The following is a 20515-nucleotide window of genomic DNA, read 5'->3' as shown; positions in this document are numbered from 1 at the left end:
ACAATTGCTCAAGCATCAAATTAGACCAGAAAATTCACCAAAAATCTGAAATTTTCCAAGTCACCACTTTCTCCATGAAATTTTCCCATAAAACTACAAAACTCACAACTCTAAACCACTAATTGACAATTAATTAAAGTAGAGAGAAAATTCTAGCCAAGGTTACCTTGTTCCTCCAAGAAAGATAGAAGCTTGGTGCTTTCCCTTCCAAAATCACTCCACCAACACCTTGGAATCTCCTTAGTGAACAACTTTTATGGAGTAGTTTGCAATTTGGTTGATTGAAACACAAGATTGAAGCAAGAAATTGAAGATACAAGATGAAGTCTTCTCTCTTTTCTTCTCTCAAAGTTTCGGCCAAGAAGGGGTGAAAAGTGAGGAAAGCTTGGTCAAAATTGGTGTTTAGTAAGGTAAGAAAGGTTAGTCAAAATCCAATTTCGAATGGTACCGCGACACGTGGCGCATTTAAGGTTTAATCCTATCCTCTTGTTTCCCAATGGTTAATCTATCTACCTAACCTCTAATTATTTCCTAACACCTTGTAAAATAAACCCGTTATACAAAACTTAACTTAGTCGTCAAAACTTATCGCACTTAACGCACTAGCAGGTCCCACATCTAATATACACAACTAATGTCACATGAACTAACTTATACCGAAAAAATGTTTTAAAAACTTAATTCCCTTATAATAATAGCTAGAAAATTAATATAATAAAGGAAAGTATAGAAAATGTATGCATGGAATTAAAATAATGGCTAGAAAATAAGAAAATTTTCGGATTCTCACAATGTTAGTTGTAAATATTAAAATTATACTATAACTTTCTTAATAGTTCAATATATTATATATAGAGTTGATAATTATTAAAGTAAAGTGTATATTTTTTTTTGGCTGAAAGGAACAAAGTGTGAATAATACTAGGAGCAAAACTAAAAGAAAAATTTTCACATGTTTTGAGGGCCTATTATTTACTAGGGTAAGGGTGCAAAGTTTTTTTTTTTTTATTCAAGATGACAACGTGTGACAACCTGTAAGTTCAAGAGGACAAAATGTTATAACCCTAATTACAATTTTAATCATTTAAAAGCACCATTATTATGATGGGATATAAATTGAGGAAATGATCACGTAAAATGACCATTGATTTTTCCTGAGCTGTTGCAAAGCCCTAGTATCTGATTTATATTCTACAAAGAAAATAAAAAATAGATCATAATTTCTTAACTGAGCAATAAGTTGGTTGAGCTTGGTGCAGTCCAAACTCAGTTGACATTACAATCGAGTCTAAACTTGACGCCAAACCAACAATCTTTGAGCTATTGGCCACCACCAAGACTTTAACGCTTGATGGGGTGAGATGCCAAGAGTTCAAAGTTCTAACCTTGCCTCCCATCAATTGTTACAATATGTGATTTCCTCAAGAGATCCATACAAATACATAGTGTATCCATCTGGTCTGATAGTAGTTCAGTTCTCATCAGTCTCTCGTAGCCCCAGTTGAGCCTTCCACGTCAAGTCTAATAATGGTTCAGTCCCCATCAGTTCCTCTTAAGCCCAGTCAGACCTTCCTCTTAGATTAGATTAAAGTGATGGTAGTTTAGTTTTCATCTGTCTCTCGTAGGTCCAGTTAGACCTTCCTATTATATTAGGTTAGAGTATGATAGTATAGATAAAGTGACGATGATTAAAAAAATTGAGGTCTCAATTCATGCGAGTGATCAATTAAGGCTCGGTCCAGTGGACCTAAAGTTAGAAAGGCGAAGCTGCATTAGCCCAGCCCTAAAGGAGGTGAAGATTAACCATAGACACTGCACTATTTTTTTTTATCGGCTTTCTCAGTTGATCATGTTAAATTTTGATTTTGAATAATGACTTTTTTAAATGATAATTGCACTTCATTTTTTATTAATGACACTTTTTTAATCATATATTCTAATAAATAATAATTATATGATAAAAATGATAATGAGAGTATCATTAACAAAAAGTGGAGTGCCATTACCAAATTTTTTTTTTTGTAACGTTCCCATTTGTAAAATCCAAAATCTATCAAAGGGTAACTTTTTCAGATAGCTGATTATTGTATGTAATTACTTTCCAAAATTGACATTTACAAAATCTACACCAAAAGAGAGCAAGGCATATATCCTTATTATAGCAAAGTTAGCACTTAATATTTTGTCACTTTTAGGACCTCCTCCTAACTTTACCTTTAACAATATATCCAATAGATGGGAAAAAGAAAACAGTGCCATATTTATCTATAACTTCTACATTGTTATATAATATATTTCGAATCCATAATTACTAATAGGGTTAATTACATTTACCTCCCCTGAGGTTTGATCATATTACCAATCAATCCCTGTAATTTGTCCAAATAGCGGTCTCACCCTTTGAATGATCAAACATTTAACAAAAACCCCCTTAATGCCGAAAATGCCCTTATTGAGGCCATGTTGCATTAAAAAAAGAACATATTTTTATTTTATTAACCCTGAAGCAATCCAAAAAAATAGAAAAAAGTTTTTGCTTATTATTTTATAAAAACCATATCTTTGCTTTCATAAATAATTTTGAATCAATGATTATTTTAAATCTTAAAAATGAATATTAAAAATTAGATAAATTAAAAGAAAAAAAAGAAGAAATTATTTTAATTCCTAGAGTGTGGTTCAAATTTGTGATTCAAGACATGTTGCGGAGAGCACAAGACCCGCTATAGCATAACTTAACTATCGTGCGCCAAAGTAGAAATTACATCTCACAAGCGAGCACAATCAAGGCAATGAGAGAATGCTAATATCGACCGAGAGTAGGCTGTGTTTTTTTGCTCAAGCCAACTTGCATTTCTTCTCGAGCATATAGGTGGTAATGAATGGAAAAAACAAAAACTTCTAAAGACCAAAATTCCAAGGTCGAACCATCATACACCAGAACACTGAAATTACATCTCATAAGGAAGCACAATCAAGGCAATGAGAGAACGCCAATAGCAATCAAGAGTAGGCTATGGTTTTTCTCAAGAACAATATCATTTTCTTGTCACATCTCGATGCATATAAGGTTAATAATTGAATAGAAAAAAAAAACAAAAAACTTCAAAAGACCAAAATTTCTAGGGTGCAACTATTGAAAACTTCTGAACTTTATTAACTTATCAAATAACACCGCCATCAATTCCCTTCACAAACATGGAACACCACCACCAAATCCCTAAACTATACATTTAAAGAAAAACACACTTAAGAAGAAGCTATTAGGGCCCATGGCTTGGACACGAACAAAAACACAAAAGACTACCAACTTCGAGAGACAGCCGTCAACTGCATATAGATGCAGCATTCAGAAACCTGAATTTTTGTGTACCTCACATACGTTGTTAAAAATAAAATATAAGAAATGATATGAATCGTATAATTTATTTGAATTAAATCCTGATCATAAACTGTTTAGGAACGGTTCCTGCCCCTGCTCTGCTCAAATTCTGATGACCATCCCTGCCCCGTCTCCATGTGAATGAAGATTTGACGACGTGACCGGTGTGAATGACGATGTGACCGATGTGAAAGATGTGAGCGATGTGAATGAAGATTTGCGGATTCATAATGAAGATGTGAATGCCAACTATAACAATGGCTGCTCAATGAAGGGTTATTTATAGGAAGAGCGCCTCTATGGTCTAGTATTAAAATTGTACAAGTGGTGCGGGAATTAATAAAATAGAAGAAGAAGTCAGAGCAAAACTTGTCCATTAATACAGCCAAAAACTTATGGGTCCACCGGCTGATCAGTAAAGAAGAGTACTAGTTGTCAACTGATGCACCTTGGGACATCAAAAGCATCTGAGATGCAATTGGAAGACTCTTCTGCTTAAGTAACAACGACATTGATATTTCAGCTAATTCCCGTTAAATCCTTTTGAGGTAGCGTGAGTTTAAAGATCTGCATTTAAAGTCTAAGTCAAGGTCTTTCCAATCTGCGTCTTAGGGGGACCAAGGAAGACTTGTAACGTGTTCTTTCTGGCCTTGATTTGATTTCACATTTGAGAGTCAAGTTCACTGCAATTCTTGTGCAAAATTTCTTAGAAGACTCTTCTGCGGTGCTTAAACACGTTGAAGACTTTTTTGTTTCTTGCCAGGCTTTGTTTTTTTCTTTTTTTTTTTCCGATAATTTAAAGGGATTTGCACTCTCAAGAATTAATGTGTTAAGGACTTTTTAAGGAGTGCCGAAACTCATTAAAACACTTAACTTGCACCGAATTTACAATATGAATACACACAGTCACTCTTCCGAAATAATTACACTTTTGCTAAAATATTAACAACCGACGCCTTTTTAACCAATAACGCATCCTAGAACACTCGTTAGCCGAACCTATTAAACGAAATACTCCTTTATGGTTTGACTTTTATTTAAAATAGTTCTTAACTGTTTCTTTAACTGGACTGCATCTAGTATGTTGAAAGACTTTCTAATAATATTGTGGATCAAAACATAGCTAAGAATTGTAAAGCTGACACATTTGGAATGAATACATATGAGTTTATATGTGGTGGTTTTTTGTATGAATAACTAATTCAAAGGCTAATTGCATGAAATTATCGAATTATACATATGATGTAATGCACCAATTATAATCAAAACCATGCCATTCGAATCAAGAAAGAAAATTAATTGACCCATAAAACAAATTGAAAACTACGATCTTAAAACAAGAATTAAACAAGTAGACAACCATGTTCAGGAATGAAAAAGAAAGCATAAATAGGACTAAAACAAAAGTTTGTTGCAGGATTTTTTTTTTTTTTTTAACTACATGTGGAATCACCTACATGTGCATAATTAACTAACATTTCTTCAATCATACATTAATTTCAGAAGTTGTTAAAATCACAATAAATTTTTGAACTCACAAAATTATTTCGACGAATACTGTTTATTGTTTTCTAATACTAAAAAGGCCAAAGGAAGACGGGATCTAACCTGATACGTGCATAACATCTATAGCATAACTTAACTATCGTGCACCAAAGTAGAAATTACATCTCACAAGCGAGCACAATCAAGGCAATGAGAGAATGCTAATATCGATTAAAAGTAGGCCCTTTTTTTCCTATCAAGCCAACTTGCATTTCTTGTCGAGCATATAGGCGGTATGAATGGAAAAAACGAAACTTCAAAAGACCAAAATTCCAAGGTCGAACTATCATACACTAAGACACTGAAATTACATCTCATAAGGAAGCACAATCAGGGCAATGAGAGAACGCCAATAGCAATCAAGAGTAGGCTATGGTTTTTCTCAAGAAAACTATCATTTCTTGTCACATCTCGAAGCATATAAGGTAGTAATTCAATGGAAAAAAACAAAAAACTTCAAAAGGCCAAAATTTCCAGGGTGTAAATATTGAAAACTTCGGAACTTTATTAACTTATCAAATAACACCGCCATTAATTCCCATCACAAACATGGAACACCACCACCAAATCCCCAAACTATACATTTGAAAAAAAACACACTTAGGAAGCTATTAGGGCCCATGGCTTGGACACGGACAGAAATCAAGCAGACAAACACAAAAGACTACCAACTTCAAGAGACAGCCTTCAACTGCATATAGATGCAGCACTCAGAAACCACCACGCAGACGCAGGACAAGGTGAAGGGTGGACTCTTTCTGGATGTTATAATCTGCCAAAGTCCTTCCATCTTCCAACTGTTTACCAGCAAAGATCAATCTCTGCTGGTCAGGTGGGATCCCCTCCTTGTCCTGGATCTTAGCCTTGACGTTATCAATCGTATCTGAGCTCTCCACCTCCAAAGTGATGGTCTTTCCAGTCAGAGTCTTGACAAAAATTTGCATTCCTCCTCGCAACCTGAGCACCAGATGAAGGGTTGATTCCTTCTGGATGTTGTAATCTGCAAGGGTCCGGCCATCCTCAAGCTGCTTACCAGCAAAGATCAACCTTTGCTGGTCTGGTGGGATGCCCTCCTTGTCCTGAATTTTTGCCTTCACATTATCTATAGTATCTGAACTCTCCACCTCAAGAGTTATGGTCTTCCCTGTCAAAGTCTTGACAAAAATCTGCATTCCACCCCTCAATCTCAGCACTAAATGAAGAGTTGACTCTTTCTGAATATTATAGTCAGCAAGAGTCCTGCCATCTTCAAGCTGCTTGCCAGCAAAGATCAGCCTCTGCTGATCCGGAGGGATTCCCTCCTTATCCTGGATCTTAGCTTTCACGTTGTCGATTGTATCTGAGCTCTCAACCTCCAAAGTGATAGTCTTTCCAGTGAGGGTCTTCACGAAAATTTGCATCCCTCCCCTCAGCCTAAGCACCAAGTGAAGGGTCGACTCCTTCTGAATGTTATAATCAGCAAGGGTGCGGCCATCTTCAAGTTGTTTTCCAGCAAAAATCAACCTCTGCTGGTCTGGGGGAATACCCTCTTTGTCCTGAATCTTAGCCTTGACATTATCAATTGTATCAGAGCTTTCAACTTCGAGGGTAATTGTTTTTCCGGTAAGGGTCTTTACAAAGATCTGCATCCCTCCCCTCAGGCGCAGAACCAAATGAAGGGTGGATTCCTTCTGAATGTTGTAGTCGGCAAGGGTGCGTCCATCCTCCAGCTGTTTTCCAGCAAATATCAGCCTTTGCTGGTCCGGAGGGATGCCCTCCTTGTCCTGAATCTTGGCTTTCACATTATCAATTGTGTCGGAGCTTTCAACTTCAAGAGTGATGGTCTTCCCGGTAAGGGTTTTCACGAAGATTTGCATCTGTCAGAATTAAAATAAGCACAAACCCAAACCTAATCAGATTTGATTATGAGATATTCTTCAACCAACAAATGCATAAAAAGAAAGAAATCACTTGAAGAACCAAATTCAAAACCAACTAGGGGGTCAAATAATAGGTATTATGGTTCACTCAAATACCCCAACCCAACATCTGCATAGCAACTACAAAATCAAAGAGTTAATTCTTAACATAAGAAGCGGTTTCAATCAAATTCCTGAACCCTAATAAACAAGGCAAAAAAAAAAAATCGACCAATTCCACCTTTTCCTATCCTCTATAGGGAAAAAAGAAAGGCTTACAGCTTAATTTACTAATAATCAACAAAAACTCACAGCAAAATAAACAAATCAGACAAAACCAAAAGATTGAAGGGGAAAATTTTCTCGTTCAACCAGAGTAATCAAATCAAATCAAATCAAATCAGAACAGATCCGTCAAATATAACGAAAGTTTAATTTAAATTCCAACTCCAGCCGCAACCTTAATTCACCATCCATCTAAAAGTCAAGCATCATATACATAATCAACAAAAATTCACATAACCGAGAAGCAAGCAAGACAATCGATGAAAAAGCAAATACCTTGCGAGAGGAAACAGAAGGAAGGCGGCTTTCGATAGGAGATTTGATGAGAGTTTTAGAGGAAGAGATGTAGATTATATAATGAAGATGTGAATGATAAAGCAAAAGGATTATCCGGGGTTATTTATAGGAGCGATGACCGACTCCAGACGGAACAGGTTCCTGTGAGGCGTTGGGTCAGTCATGATGGCTGCGTGCCAATTTGTTAGTTGCCTGCCTTACCCTTACCCAGCCGACGCGGTTAAGGCAGCCCACTTTTTCCACCTCTTTTCTTTAGTCCTTTTCTTGAACGAGCGGGACTCTTGCCCCATTTGTCAAGTGAATTTTGTTATGTATTTATTTAAAATTTTATTATAATTTATTGTAAAAATTATTAAAAAAAATTTAAAGTATATAAATTTTTAAATATTTTAAAGTATATAATTTTAAAATTTTAAAATTTTTTAAAATTACTGTAAATAAAATTATTAAAATACTTGTAACAAATCAATTTGACTAAAAATTTACTTGCCAAACAAGACCGTTGTCTTGTTTCCAACCTTTCTAGTATAATAATCCTTTTTCTTATTTGTTTATTTTGTTGGGAAAGGGTTAAGGCAACTGGTCCTTTCTCTTTTTTCCTCTAACTTGTTCTTTTCTTGTGTGAGTGAGGATGCTTATTATAATGCAAGTGGTCCTTTCTCTTTTTTCCTCCAACTTGTTCTTTTCTTGAGTGAGCGGGGATGCTTATTATAAGGCAATTGGTCCTTTCTTTTTTTTTCCTCTAACTTGTTCTTTTCTTGAGTGAGTGAGGATGCTTGTTATAAAATTTTCCTAACAAAATAAACAAATACAAGAAAAAGGATTATTATTATACCAGAAAAGTCGGAAACAAGAGCCCAACACGCTCAAGAAAAGGACAAGTCAGCGGGGAAAAAAAAAAGGCAAAAACTTGAGTGAACAGGAGCACAGACGGTTACAGGTACAATCGTTTCGATCGATTATGTGTTTTTTTTACTGTGTATAATTTTGATTGCACACAATATAAATTTTTTTGCACACGACATTAAAACAAATTTTTGTAAGTCTCACACACGATCTAAAAATCGAGTTATAAAATGTGATTTGAATCGCATAAAATTTTTTGATCAAATCATTCCCGTCAACTCAACTGCAAGGAACGGTTGTTCTTGCTCCTGCCCCATTTCCGATCCGCCATCCACCTGTAGACATAGAGGTATGAGATTTGCCACGTCATCTGCACAAAAATATATTCTTGCAATGGCCCCGCCCCTTGTTAAATCAGCCTTTGCAGCTGACCACCTCCTTTTGCCAAAGTTTGGACTCCTATATATTTTAGCGGTGCTACTTGGTGATATGGTTCAAGCAACCTGTCAGATGACTCACAGCCGTCAGATTCTTACTCATCTCTCTCAATTTCCTTATTACCACGGTACCGCCATCACCATCTTTCGGTGTAGGAAGCAGCATCTGCAAGGAATATGAACAGCCATTCGTATTGCCCCTTTTGTTCAGAAACCCATTTTCCTTTCCAACCCCAAAATCTGCACTCTTAGATCCACTGAAACCATCAAACCTACAGTCACCGCCTTTGTTTTCCTCGTGTCTTCTTTCCTTCTTTCTCGTAGCACCTACGGTTAGGATTTCGATTTATTTTGAAGAAAACCCAATTAAAACAAATCTGACCATAAATCAAAAGAAAAGTCAAGTATCAATTTGATTAGGGGTTTGGAATTTTTTTCTTTTTTTTTTAAAAAAAAAAAAAAATTCGATTTGGAGATGATACAAAGCGAGATGCAATTTGCGGAAGAAAGCAGGAAGAAATGTTTGCATTGGAAAATTGTGTTTGCATTGGAAAAAAAAACCAAGAATATAGAGATTGGTGAGAAAGGTTATGGATAAGCCAAGAATAAAAATTGTGAAATTTTGAATATTTATTACGTGGCAATTTGTGTAGAGTGTACCACTCGATCTACAGCCAAATGGCTGTCAATCGAGCCTACAAAAGTTTTTGTCAAAAAATTAATAATAATAAGGATCAATTGCCTTTAACTTTTTCCCAACAAATGAACATCCTCCTTAAATTTCAAGATCTCTCCATGGCTTAGAACATATGGTGATTTTCCGTTACTTTTTGGTACGTGAATTCCTTATGAAAAAAAAAATTAAAAGATGATCCACCTCATTTAGAAATTTCTTTTACTCGATTTTAGAGATTCCTCTCGATTGAAACTATCTTAGGGTGTGTTTGGATTATTTGTTTCTGTCGGAAAATATTGTCGTTTTCCGTGATCACATTTCCCTATCACCTTTTTCCCTCACATATATCAAATCGTTACAGTAATTTTTCCATGAAAAATGACGGAAAATGCAATTCAAACACACTCTTAATTTTTCAATTCTTTTGGCAGGTGGATATTTTTCAAACAAACTAAAAGATGGTCCCTTAATTTTAGGAAATTCTTATGTCTTCCACTCGAAAATGTCATGATTTGTCCATATTTGTATATTCTGTTTTTTTTAATCACGGGGTAAATCGTATTAAAATTTAAAAAAGATGTTAACTTTTTGTCAAAATCCCTAATTTGGCCTCTTGATTGTGAATCTCCTTGTGTGTTTGCCCCTTGATCTTTTAATGCCCACTAATTTAATTAGTAATACTCTTGAGCGTTTCACTCATACCCTTCTACGAAAACACGTATGTTGACGAATGACTTGCGTGTAAAATATCACAGAAAACTTAATGCATGACAAACAATATCCATCATGTATGACAAAAACTTAATTCGGTAATTCATTATACTTTTGATAACTCGAATCAAGTGGTGGTGTCTTTTTTTTCTTATTTTTCTTGCAAATATGTATAAATTTTACACCATAACTATGTTAGTGGATAAGAGCATCTTGTTCTTCAATTTTCAAGGAACTTCAATGGTTTAATGCTCTTTGTCCACCGACCTTTATTCTTCAATTGCGCCCATGATTTAGAGTTTCACCAAAAGCTTTTCAAAACTTCAAACCAAAATAAACAAATAAATAAATAAGGTTGAAGATTATTAAAGAAAAAAAAAAAAAAGATCACTAGTTATCAACCACTTCTTGACTATCCTATTGCCTTTTCACGTTTCAACCACTTAACAATGTTCTGAACCAGGGTTGCTCAACTGAAAGATTTACATGTTAATTAAACAGTCTATTAGGATCAACTACTTTTAAGTTTTGAGAAAATTTTAAGGATGGACATCTATGACAGCCTCCCCTAACTGAACCCTTTTTAGAAGAATATTGAGGACAGTATGCTTTAAACCCTGATCCACTAATGAAACCAGAAAGTCCTTTATAATGAAAAACGATCAGAACCCACCAATCAACTGAAGTCAACATATTAATAGCGATGAACAATGAGCTTGAGTCAGGCATGTGGTGGATTGCTCTCAAGAAACTCGTATATTCAGTCATGTCAAACTGTGAAAAATGCTAAGCACAGGTCGTAATGCAAGGGAAATACTTAAAACAAAACAGAAATCCAGGGTAAGAATATTTAGAAAATTCTAAATTTTATTAACAAAACAAACAACACTGGCATCACTTCCCGTTACATACATACATGGAATAACACCACCAGCAAACCCTGGAACAATACTAAATTAAAAACTTTTTAAGAAGCCATTGGCCCAAGGCATAAACACCAAACACAAGTCAGCCAAGCGGGCTGAAACAGATGGAGCATTTAGAAGCCACCACGCAGACGCAGAACAAGGTGAAGGGTGGACTCTTTCTGGATGTTGTAATCGGCCAAAGTCCTTCCATCTTCCAATTGTTTCCCAGCAAATATCAACCTCTGCTGGTCTGGTGGGATCCCCTCCTTGTCCTGGATCTTAGCCTTCACATTATCAATGGTGTCCGAGCTCTCCACCTCCAATGTGATGGTTTTTCCAGTCAGAGTCTTAACAAAAATTTGCATTCCTCCTCGCAACCTGAGCACGAGATGAAGGGTTGACTCCTTCTGAATGTTGTAATCCGCAAGTGTGCGCCCATCCTCAAGCTGCTTACCTGCAAAGATCAACCTTTGCTGGTCTGGGGGAATGCCCTCTTTGTCCTGTATTTTTGCCTTCACATTATCAATTGTATCTGAACTTTCCACCTCAAGAGTAATGGTCTTCCCTGTCAAAGCCTTAACAAAAATCTGCATTCCACCCCTTAACCTGAGTACCAAATGAAGGGTGGACTCTTTCTGAATATTGTAGTCAGCAAGAGTCCTGCCATCCTCAAGCTGCTTACCGGCAAAAATCAACCTCTGCTGATCCGGAGGAATTCCCTCCTTGTCCTGTATCTTAGCCTTAACATTGTCAATTGTATCCGAGCTCTCAACCTCCAAGGTTATAGTCTTTCCGGTGAGTGTCTTCACGAAGATTTGCATTCCTCCCCTCAACCTGAGCACCAAGTGAAGGGTCGACTCTTTCTGAATGTTATAATCAGCAAGGGTACGTCCATCTTCAAGTTGTTTTCCAGCAAAAATCAACCTTTGCTGGTCCGGAGGAATACCCTCTTTGTCCTGAATCTTAGCCTTGACATTATCAATTGTGTCAGAGCTTTCCACTTCAAGGGTAATTGTTTTTCCGGTAAGCGTCTTGACAAATATTTGCATGCCTCCCCTCAAGCGCAGAACCAAGTGAAGGGTGGATTCCTTCTGGATGTTGTAGTCAGCAAGGGTGCGTCCATCCTCGAGCTGTTTTCCAGCGAAAATCAGCCTCTGCTGGTCTGGAGGGATGCCCTCCTTGTCTTGGATCTTGGCTTTAACATTATCAATTGTGTCAGAGCTTTCAACCTCAAGAGTGATGGTCTTCCCGGTGAGTGTTTTCACAAAGATTTGCATCTGTAAAGATCAGAGAAAGCACAAATCCAACCCTAATCAGATCTGATTATGTGAAATAAATCCTCAAGCCAAAATTGCAACAACAACAACCACACAGAAGGTTAAAAAGAGGACGTATCAAAGTAGATAAAAAGTACCTCAAGAACGTAAATTGCTAGAACGAATACAACACCAGAGGATTAATCCTCATCTAAAAGTGAACTTAATTAAATTCCTCAACCCTAATTAAAAGGCCGAAAGCTCAATCAACCGTTGTTTATCCAAAAAGGGCTTTCAACTTTTATTAAATTCTGCAAATCAACAAACTAGTAAATCACCAAAACAATCCTAGAGTATAGACAGATTCAAAATGTAAAAGGGGAAAATTTTCTCCTTCAACCAGAGCAATCAAAATAGCTGTTTTCAGATATAAAGCAAAAGATTAATTCCAATTACAATTCCAACTCCGACGAAGCCCCAGGTTAATAATATACCAGAAATATATTCAGAATCATCGAAGCACCATACACAATCAATAAAACAATTTCACATAAGAAAGAAGGCAAATAATCGAAGAAGAAGAACCAATTACCTTGAGAGACTAAACAACGAAGGAAGGCTTTTGATCGAAGAATTTGAGAGAGTTTTTCAGAAGAGGAGATGCAGATGACGTTGAATGTAGCAGTATGAACGACAGGGTGATGGGATACTTATATAGTAGTATTGGGTGACCGATGACCGGCTCAAGAAGAAACGGATTCCTTGGATGCGTTGGTCATCAATGACGTCTAAGTACCAATCACGTAAGGTCGCCTACACGGTAAGAATCGGACTTCCCTTTTTTTTAATATACTAAAATCTTTTAATGCGGGAATTTTCAATAAAACTTTATGCATAAGAACGCAGAACACACTGTGGTAGAAAGGACTGCATTAACTAGTTAATAATAAGCATTGATAATTATAATTGAAAGCGAGTTTATGTTTTGTTTCCTATCCTTCAAAATATGTAAGGACTTTGTGTCATCATTGTATCAACCAATAAAAATCATCTTGATTTTTTTTTTCATTTTATAAGGAATTTTAAGCGGTTTAATCTTTTTGCGACCATGGTACATTACCTTTAGGTTTTTAGCCAAATTTATTAGCATATAGTACTATATACGATGTTATAAGATAGAGGATTTCAGTCGAAACGTGAACTAGACCCTTTAATGAAATTCCCTAGATCAAAGTGACTCATGTAATAAGTAATCGAATTATAGAAAAAATATTCGAGTTGAAATTCGAGCGCTAGCTCTTATTGAATTCTTAAAAACTGTTCTCAAGTTTATACTACCTTGCTCCAACTTGATCTCAATCGAGCTTAAGCGACGTAAATTAGAATTTTATAAAGTTTTACGCAAGGGATTAGTAGGCATCTCAAACTAACAAAAGTTCAATTTACGAGCTTTCGAACTATATTAATTCAATGATATATGTAGACATCTCAAACTAGATATGTATTTGAAGTTAAATTAATTCAACAAGCTTTCGAATCTCAAGTATTAGGTTCGAACTAAAACCCATCGAACTATTAGAGTTGCTCGAATTTGAGTTTGCATTTATCAACTTGAGCTCAAAAAATATTGAGTTTGAATTTTGACCAAGTAAACTCGTGAATAGCTCAATTGAGCTAGACTAGTTTCTACCCTCTAGAATTACTCTTTTTTTTCGTGACCCCTGAAGTCATTCTTAGTTGAGCTTTTGGTAGTTTGAGGACTAAATAAAAATCTCAATTAAAAGTTCAGGGCCCTTAAGAATTGATAACATTTTCATCAGTAATATTTGCTGCTGCGAGCCTGCGACTACGAACGGCACCAAGTAATCCAGAAGGGATAAGAATAGTTCAAAAAGCTGGCACAGAATGGTTGGAGTATGAGGATGCTGGCAAAGGAGAGGAATCCAAAAGCACACTAGAAACAAGTGAAGCAGATGCAAAGGTACGGGTGGAAGGAAGTGGGGAAGGGGAGCAAGTGGAACTCCAGATAGCTACAAAAAGATCTAAAAGAGGGCCACAAGCTAGGAATTGGTATTGTAGCTAAGCTAAATGGAGATCTACTCAGAGCTGAATGGGCTCTGGTGGAGAGAAGCTCACAACTGGAGACTCAAGATGAAGCTGAAGCTGTGAGATTGGCCTTGATGAAAGCAAGAGAGATGAGATGGTAACGGATCAAAATTTCGAGTATGAACAAACGTCTTATTGCTTTGATAAGATCGGGAGCCGGAAATGATTCCAATATGGTTACATTGGTGGAAGACGTATCATTGCACTAGCTAACTTGTTTCAAGTGTGTTCCTTTTGTGTAGGAAATACCAATAGTATGAATCATTGTGATAGGTTTAGAAGGGACAATAGTCTGAGCTTGGACTCCGTCCTAGGTGCACTCCAAATAAAGAACGCTTCCCAGCAGCACCTTTTATTCCTTTAATTTTGGGCATTTGGCCCATGATTTAGTTCAAACAGAAGCTCTTTTTTTTTTAAAAAAAAAAAAGTTTAAGATCAGAAAATTAGTGCTTGTAAACCAGGAGGTCTGCCTTTAAAAAGCGCGTAAATCTATCGTCTGTATCCAGAGAATAGAATACTCTGTTTAACCACTTCTGAAGAAGGAAGAAGGAAGAAGAAAAGCTTTTGTATCGACCACTTCTTCAACCTGGTAATCTCAACTGGATCAAACGGTATACTATGGTCAACTTGTCCAAGTCCTCAGACGAATACAAGATGTCCATCTTTGAGATCCTTTGTAACTGTACTCTTGTAAAAGGAAGCTGATGATAATCTAACTTCTCCTCAAGGCTAAGCTTGAGGTTCGGTTTGTTTAGTTCACAGGTATAAAGCGTTTAACTCGTGGTAAAGCAAACCAAAGTGCAATTATTGGTTATAGACGAACAAAATCAACCTATAGTTCTACTAAGCAGAATCCCAAAGGAACTAATTTTGCAGATTACTTGCAAGTAATCTACCATTAGACATCTCTAAAGTCTAAACAACACTGCCAAAAGGATCACAACTCACCAATAAACCGAACTATCATACACCAAACGCTGAAATCACATCTCATAAGCGAGCACAATCAAGGCAATGAGAGAATGCTAATATCAATCAAGAGCCAACTTGCATTTCTTGTCGAGCATATCGATGGTAATGAATGGGAAAAACAAAAACTTCAAATGACCAAAATTCCAAGCTCGAACTATCATACATCAAAACACTGAAATTAAATCTCATTAGGAAGCACAATCAAAGGCGATGAGAGAACACTATTAAGCAAGTGCAATCAAGGCGATGAGAGCGCTAATATAGCAATCAAAAGTAGGCTGTGGTTTTTCTCAAATTTTCTTGTCACATCTCGAAGCATACAAGGTAGTAATTGAATGGAAAAAACAAAAAACTTCAAATGACCAAAAATTTCCAGGGCGCGCGAATATTGAAAACTTCTGAACTTTATTAACAAATCAAATAACACCACCATTAATTCCCATCACAAACATGGAACACCACCACCAAATCCCTAAACTATACATTTAAAAAACGCTTGAGAAGTTATTAGGACCCATGGCTTGAACACCAACAGAAGTCAAGCAGACAACACAAAATACTGCCATCTTCAAGAGACAGCCTTCAACTGCATATAGATGCAGCATTCAGAAACCACCACGCAGACGCAGGACAAGGTGAAGGGTGGACTCTTTCTGGATGTTATAATCTGCCAAAGTCCTTCCATCTTCCAACTGTTTACCAGCAAAGATCAATCTCTGCTGGTCAGGTGGGATCCCCTCCTTGTCCTGGATCTTAGCTTTGACGTTATCAATCGTATCTGAGCTCTCCACCTCCAAAGTGATGGTCTTTCCAGTCAGAGTCTTAACAAAAACTTGCATTCCCCCCCTCAACCTGAGAACCAAATGGAGCGTTGATTCCTTCTGGATGTTGTAATCTGCAAGCGTGCGGCCATCCTCAAGCTGCTTACCAGCAAAGATCAACCTTTGCTGGTCTGGTGGTATGCCCTCCTTGTCCTGAATTTTTGCCTTCACATTATCTATAGTATCTGAACTCTCCACCTCAAGAGTTATGGTCTTCCCTGTCAACGTCTTGACAAAAATCTGCATTCCACCCCTCAATCTCAGCACTAAATGAAGAGTTGACTCTTTCTGAATATTATAGTCAGCAAGAGTCCTGCCATCTTCAAGCTGCTTGCCAGCAAAGATCAGCCTCTGCTGATCCGGAGGGATTCCCTCCTTATCCTGGATCTTAGCTTTCACGTTGTCGATTGTATCTGAGCTCTCAACCTCCAAAGTGATAGTCTTTCCCGTGAGGGTCTTCACAAAGATCTGCATCCCTCCCCTCAACCTAAGCACCAAGTGAAGGGTCGACTCCTTCTGAATGTTATAATCAGCAAGGGTGCGGCCATCTTCAAGTTGTTTTCCAGCAAAAATCAACCTCTGCTGGTCTGGGGGAATGCCCTCTTTGTCCTGAATCTTTGCCTTGACATTATCAATTGTATCAGAGCTTTCAACTTCGAGGGTAATTGTTTTTCCGGTAAGGGTCTTTACAAAGATCTGCATGCCTCCCCTCAGGCGCAGAACCAAGTGAAGGGTGGATTCCTTCTGAATGTTGTAGTCGGCAAGGGTGCGTCCATCCTCCAGCTGTTTTCCGGCAAATATCAGCCTTTGCTGGTCCGGAGGGATGCCCTCCTTGTCCTGAATCTTGGCTTTCACATTATCAATTGTGTCAGAGCTTTCAACTTCAAGAGTGATGGTCTTCCCGGTGAGGGTTTTCACGAAGATTTGCATCTGCTCAATAAACAAAGAACGAAAATCAGCTGTGTTAAATTGCAAATTTCTCAACCTAAAATTGACACATCAACTCCGTTTATTACTAATTGAAACTCCAAAACCAGCTTAAATCGCTAGGAAAAACAAAACAATAGCAAAAGGAATCCTTCTGCAGAAAAAAACAACCAACAACTATTTGACTGACAGCGATCGAAGACACTAGAGCAAACTTGTCAAAATCGAGAATTTATTAAAGACCCTAGAGAAGCATCATTCAATTTCCAAATATTATAAAAACCATAGGCAAGATCATCAAAATCCAAAAAATAAAATCGAAAACCCTAAAGCAAAATCAACCAACCGGACTAATTGAAAAAATTAACCAATAAATTATCTCAGAATAACCCAAACAGATACGTCAGAAAAAATACAAGATTAATCCCAATTCACCACCAATCTCAAAGCCAAACGCCCAAAACATAGATTTTAGAACTAAACAATTTACTCTTTGAATTACTAAAGATTATCCAAGACAGATCAATTACCTTGTTGGGATAGAAAATAGAAAGCCGCTTTTGATAGAAGAATTGGGGAGAATTTCAGAAGACTAGTACAACAAGAAAGGATGAATGAAAGAAAGAGGGGATGTTGAGGAAATTTATAGCGTGAAGAGTCTGAGCGATGACCGACTTAGAAGGGGAAACGGGAGTTCCTTGAGGAGTCGGTCACCAATGACGTTTACGTCTACCAAACCAATGCCTACCGTTAACGGCAATTGGTGATATATGATTATTTTATTATGTAGGTCACGTACCTTAACGAAACTGTTCTAAGTCAAAAACGTTTTTAAGTAAGGTCATTGGTGACCGACTCCTCTGAGATATCAACCCAATTTAGTCATCTTTCATTATCAACCCAATTTAGTCAAAAACGTTTTTATGTAAGGTCGAAGGTACCTGAAAAGATAATCGTAGTTTGCTCAAGGAGTTATAAGTGTCATTCTGGAATTTTTTGTTTTTGTCAAACGTAAAAAATATATACATATATCTATTCCTATTTTTACGTTACGAAGAAAGGACAGGTCAAACTGAATTATAAATAGTATCATTCGAGAGTTCACGTCCACTCTTTTAAGCTGTTAATTTTAGTTTGGGATTTTTTTTTTAACGGATGTCTAATAGTCACTCATTAACACATCGAAATTTCACTCAACTTATCTTGTATATACACACATAGTAATTTTTTTAAGAAAAAATCGTTCAAAACGTTATTTACATTTTGTCAAATAAAATTTTTCGTCCTTCATATTTAAAATAGTAACTTTACATCTCTTACAAAATTAACTCGGTAAAATTTGACACCAACTTAAATTTTCAACCATTTTTTATCATGAATTCATTGCGTGATCCATACATGACTTTTTTTTAGAGACAAAAGATTAGATCTCATTTGCAATTAAATAAATGACCAAATCTATATTTATTTTTGCCCCTAAAAAAGCGGTATATGACACAAACTATATTCATTATTTTTCGTAAAAAAGTAGGATTTGACCCAATTTATATTAATTTTTGCTACTAAAAGAGTGAGATTTGACTTTTTTGTATATAAAAATTATTGCATGTGAGTCATATGGTAAATTCATGCTCAAAAGTCATCGAAAACTTAGGTTGAAATCAAATTTTGTGAATGTCAATTTATAAGGGACATAAATTAACATTTTAAAAGTGAAAGATAAAAAAAAGGTTATTTAATAAAATATGATGAACATTTTAAACAAATTTTTTTAATTAATTTTACCTTTCTAAAAATTTAATATTTGAAGTGCATCTTAACGTGCATTAATGGACAGCCGTTAAATAAACAGTTTTAGTTTTGACGAAGTTTAATCTAGTTGCCCATCTTTTTTTTCTAACATTTTCTTGACGAAAGCAAGAATTCGACAAATAAACCTAAATCCCCAAGCAACCTTCAAAAGCCGGCAACTTTTGAAGGCGCCAAGGGGACTTATCTACCCAATTCAAACCCCCCCAAGTACCGATGCGGGGACTTATCTAGTTGCCCATCTTGCTTGACGGAAATGCACAACATGATGTGTTGATATGACACATTATTGACTTAAAGTCGTTGTGGAATTCCAGCCAGCCGCTAGCTCTTGGAATAACTCGGGCAGTTTGGACTAGTTAGGAAATGGAGAGGAATAATTGGAAAGTTGTGCCGACCAAAATGACCTATTGAGCGTGGTTGTATGAAACGAATGAGAACTGTTTGGCTCGCATGCCCGAATACAGAGCGAAATGGGAATGAGAAAGCCAATTTGTATTATTATTATAATTTGCAAGTGTATGACCCAAAAAAAAAGAGAAAAAAAACTAGTATGGGATTTAATATGAAAATCAAATCACAAGTAGGGAATGATTGTGGACAGGTATTAACTTTTTCACTGTTATGGAAGGATTATTATAGGTCATTAAAACAATTGGTATGGGTATCATTATTCATTCTCAACCCTTAAATTGAGGGTGTGCGTGCCTGTAGAGAAGGTATGAATAATCTTTTTTGCTTTACACTTGCACATGAATACACTACATACAATGAAAAACTTGATATAATCAAATAAGCAATAAAATAATACTTTTGATAACTAAAATCAAATGACCATTGGGTAGTCCAATGGTTAGAGGAAGATTCTTAAAATCTTTCCTTTGAATCTTTTCAGCTGTTAGGTTCGAGATACGAATTTTGTGCTAAGGTTTAGATTCCATGTTGGCCGTTGGAAGATAATCCAATTTAGGATTCGAGCCATGTTTGGCAGCTAGAGGAGAATCAAATTCAAGATTCGAATTCTATACCAAGTTCGAGTTTGAATTCCATGTTTAGCAATTGGTCATATAGGATTATTAGGTATGTCACCTACCTTACCAAAACTTTTCTATTTAGTCCTCTTTTTGTGAAAGTTTTTCCTATAAGACTTCATCTTTCATTATTAACTCAATTTAGTCAAAAATGATTTCAAGTAGATCAAAGGTACCTAAAAAGATAATCATAGTTTGTACAAGGAAAATGGGGAAGATATAAATAGTGTCATTCAAGAATAAGAAAGCCAATTTGTATTATTATTATAATTTGCAAGTGTATGCCTCCCCCCTTCCAAAAACAAGAAAAAAAATAACTAATATGGGGCTTATTAACAAGATTTAATATGAAAATCAAATCACAAGTAGGGAATGATTGTAGGCAAGTATTAACTTTTTCACTTTTACAGAAGGATTATTATAGGTCATTAAAACAATTGGTATGGGTAGCATTATTCATTATCAACCCTTGTGTTGAGGGTGAGTGCACGTAGAGAAGGAATGAAAATTTTTTTCACTTTATACTTGCACATGAATACACTACATATAATGAAAAACTTGATATAATCAAATAAACAATCAAATAATACTTTCGATAATTAAAATCA

The 20515-nt window shown here is 36.2% G+C and overlaps 2 protein-coding genes across 6 annotated transcripts in view; both read right to left on the bottom strand.

Annotated features, from left to right (window-relative positions):
- Window positions 1-7688, bottom strand: part of LOC113691658 (UDP-N-acetylglucosamine transferase subunit ALG14-like) — a 56886-nt gene extending 49198 nt beyond the window's left edge. The window contains exon 1 of one of the 4 annotated variants that reach the window (XM_072053197.1): window positions 7387-7688. The gene's annotated coding sequence lies outside the window, so the exon portion shown is untranslated. The remainder of the gene's footprint in view (window positions 1-7386) is intronic. The other 3 variants (XM_072053198.1, XM_072053196.1, XM_027209906.2) reach the window with 3 other exon arrangements.
- Window positions 5398-17802, bottom strand: LOC113691656 (polyubiquitin-like). Of its 2 annotated transcripts, XM_072053195.1 has the most exons (4): window positions 17598-17802; window positions 16111-17070; window positions 11226-12214; window positions 5398-6658 (listed from the first exon to the last, which is right to left on the bottom strand). In XM_072053195.1, exons 2-4 carry the CDS (start codon window positions 17068-17070, stop codon window positions 5638-5640), a joined length of 2970 nt encoding a protein of 989 aa, XP_071909296.1. In that variant the 5' UTR covers window positions 17598-17802; the 3' UTR covers window positions 5398-5637. The 2 variants fall into 2 exon arrangements, with proteins under 2 accessions (XP_071909296.1, XP_027065703.1); XM_027209902.2 differs by lacking the exons at window positions 5398-6658; window positions 16111-17070; window positions 17598-17802 and adding an exon at window positions 12834-12994 and having other exon boundaries at window positions 10927-12262.
- Between the last annotated feature and the right edge of the window lie 2713 nt (window positions 17803-20515).

This window comes from Coffea arabica, chromosome 6c, assembly GCF_036785885.1.
Source record: "Coffea arabica cultivar ET-39 chromosome 6c, Coffea Arabica ET-39 HiFi, whole genome shotgun sequence".
In the NCBI taxonomy this organism is placed as follows: domain Eukaryota; kingdom Viridiplantae; phylum Streptophyta; class Magnoliopsida; order Gentianales; family Rubiaceae; genus Coffea; species Coffea arabica.
Note: the sequence above shows the minus strand (reverse complement) of the source record. Positions and strands in the feature narration are given on the sequence as shown.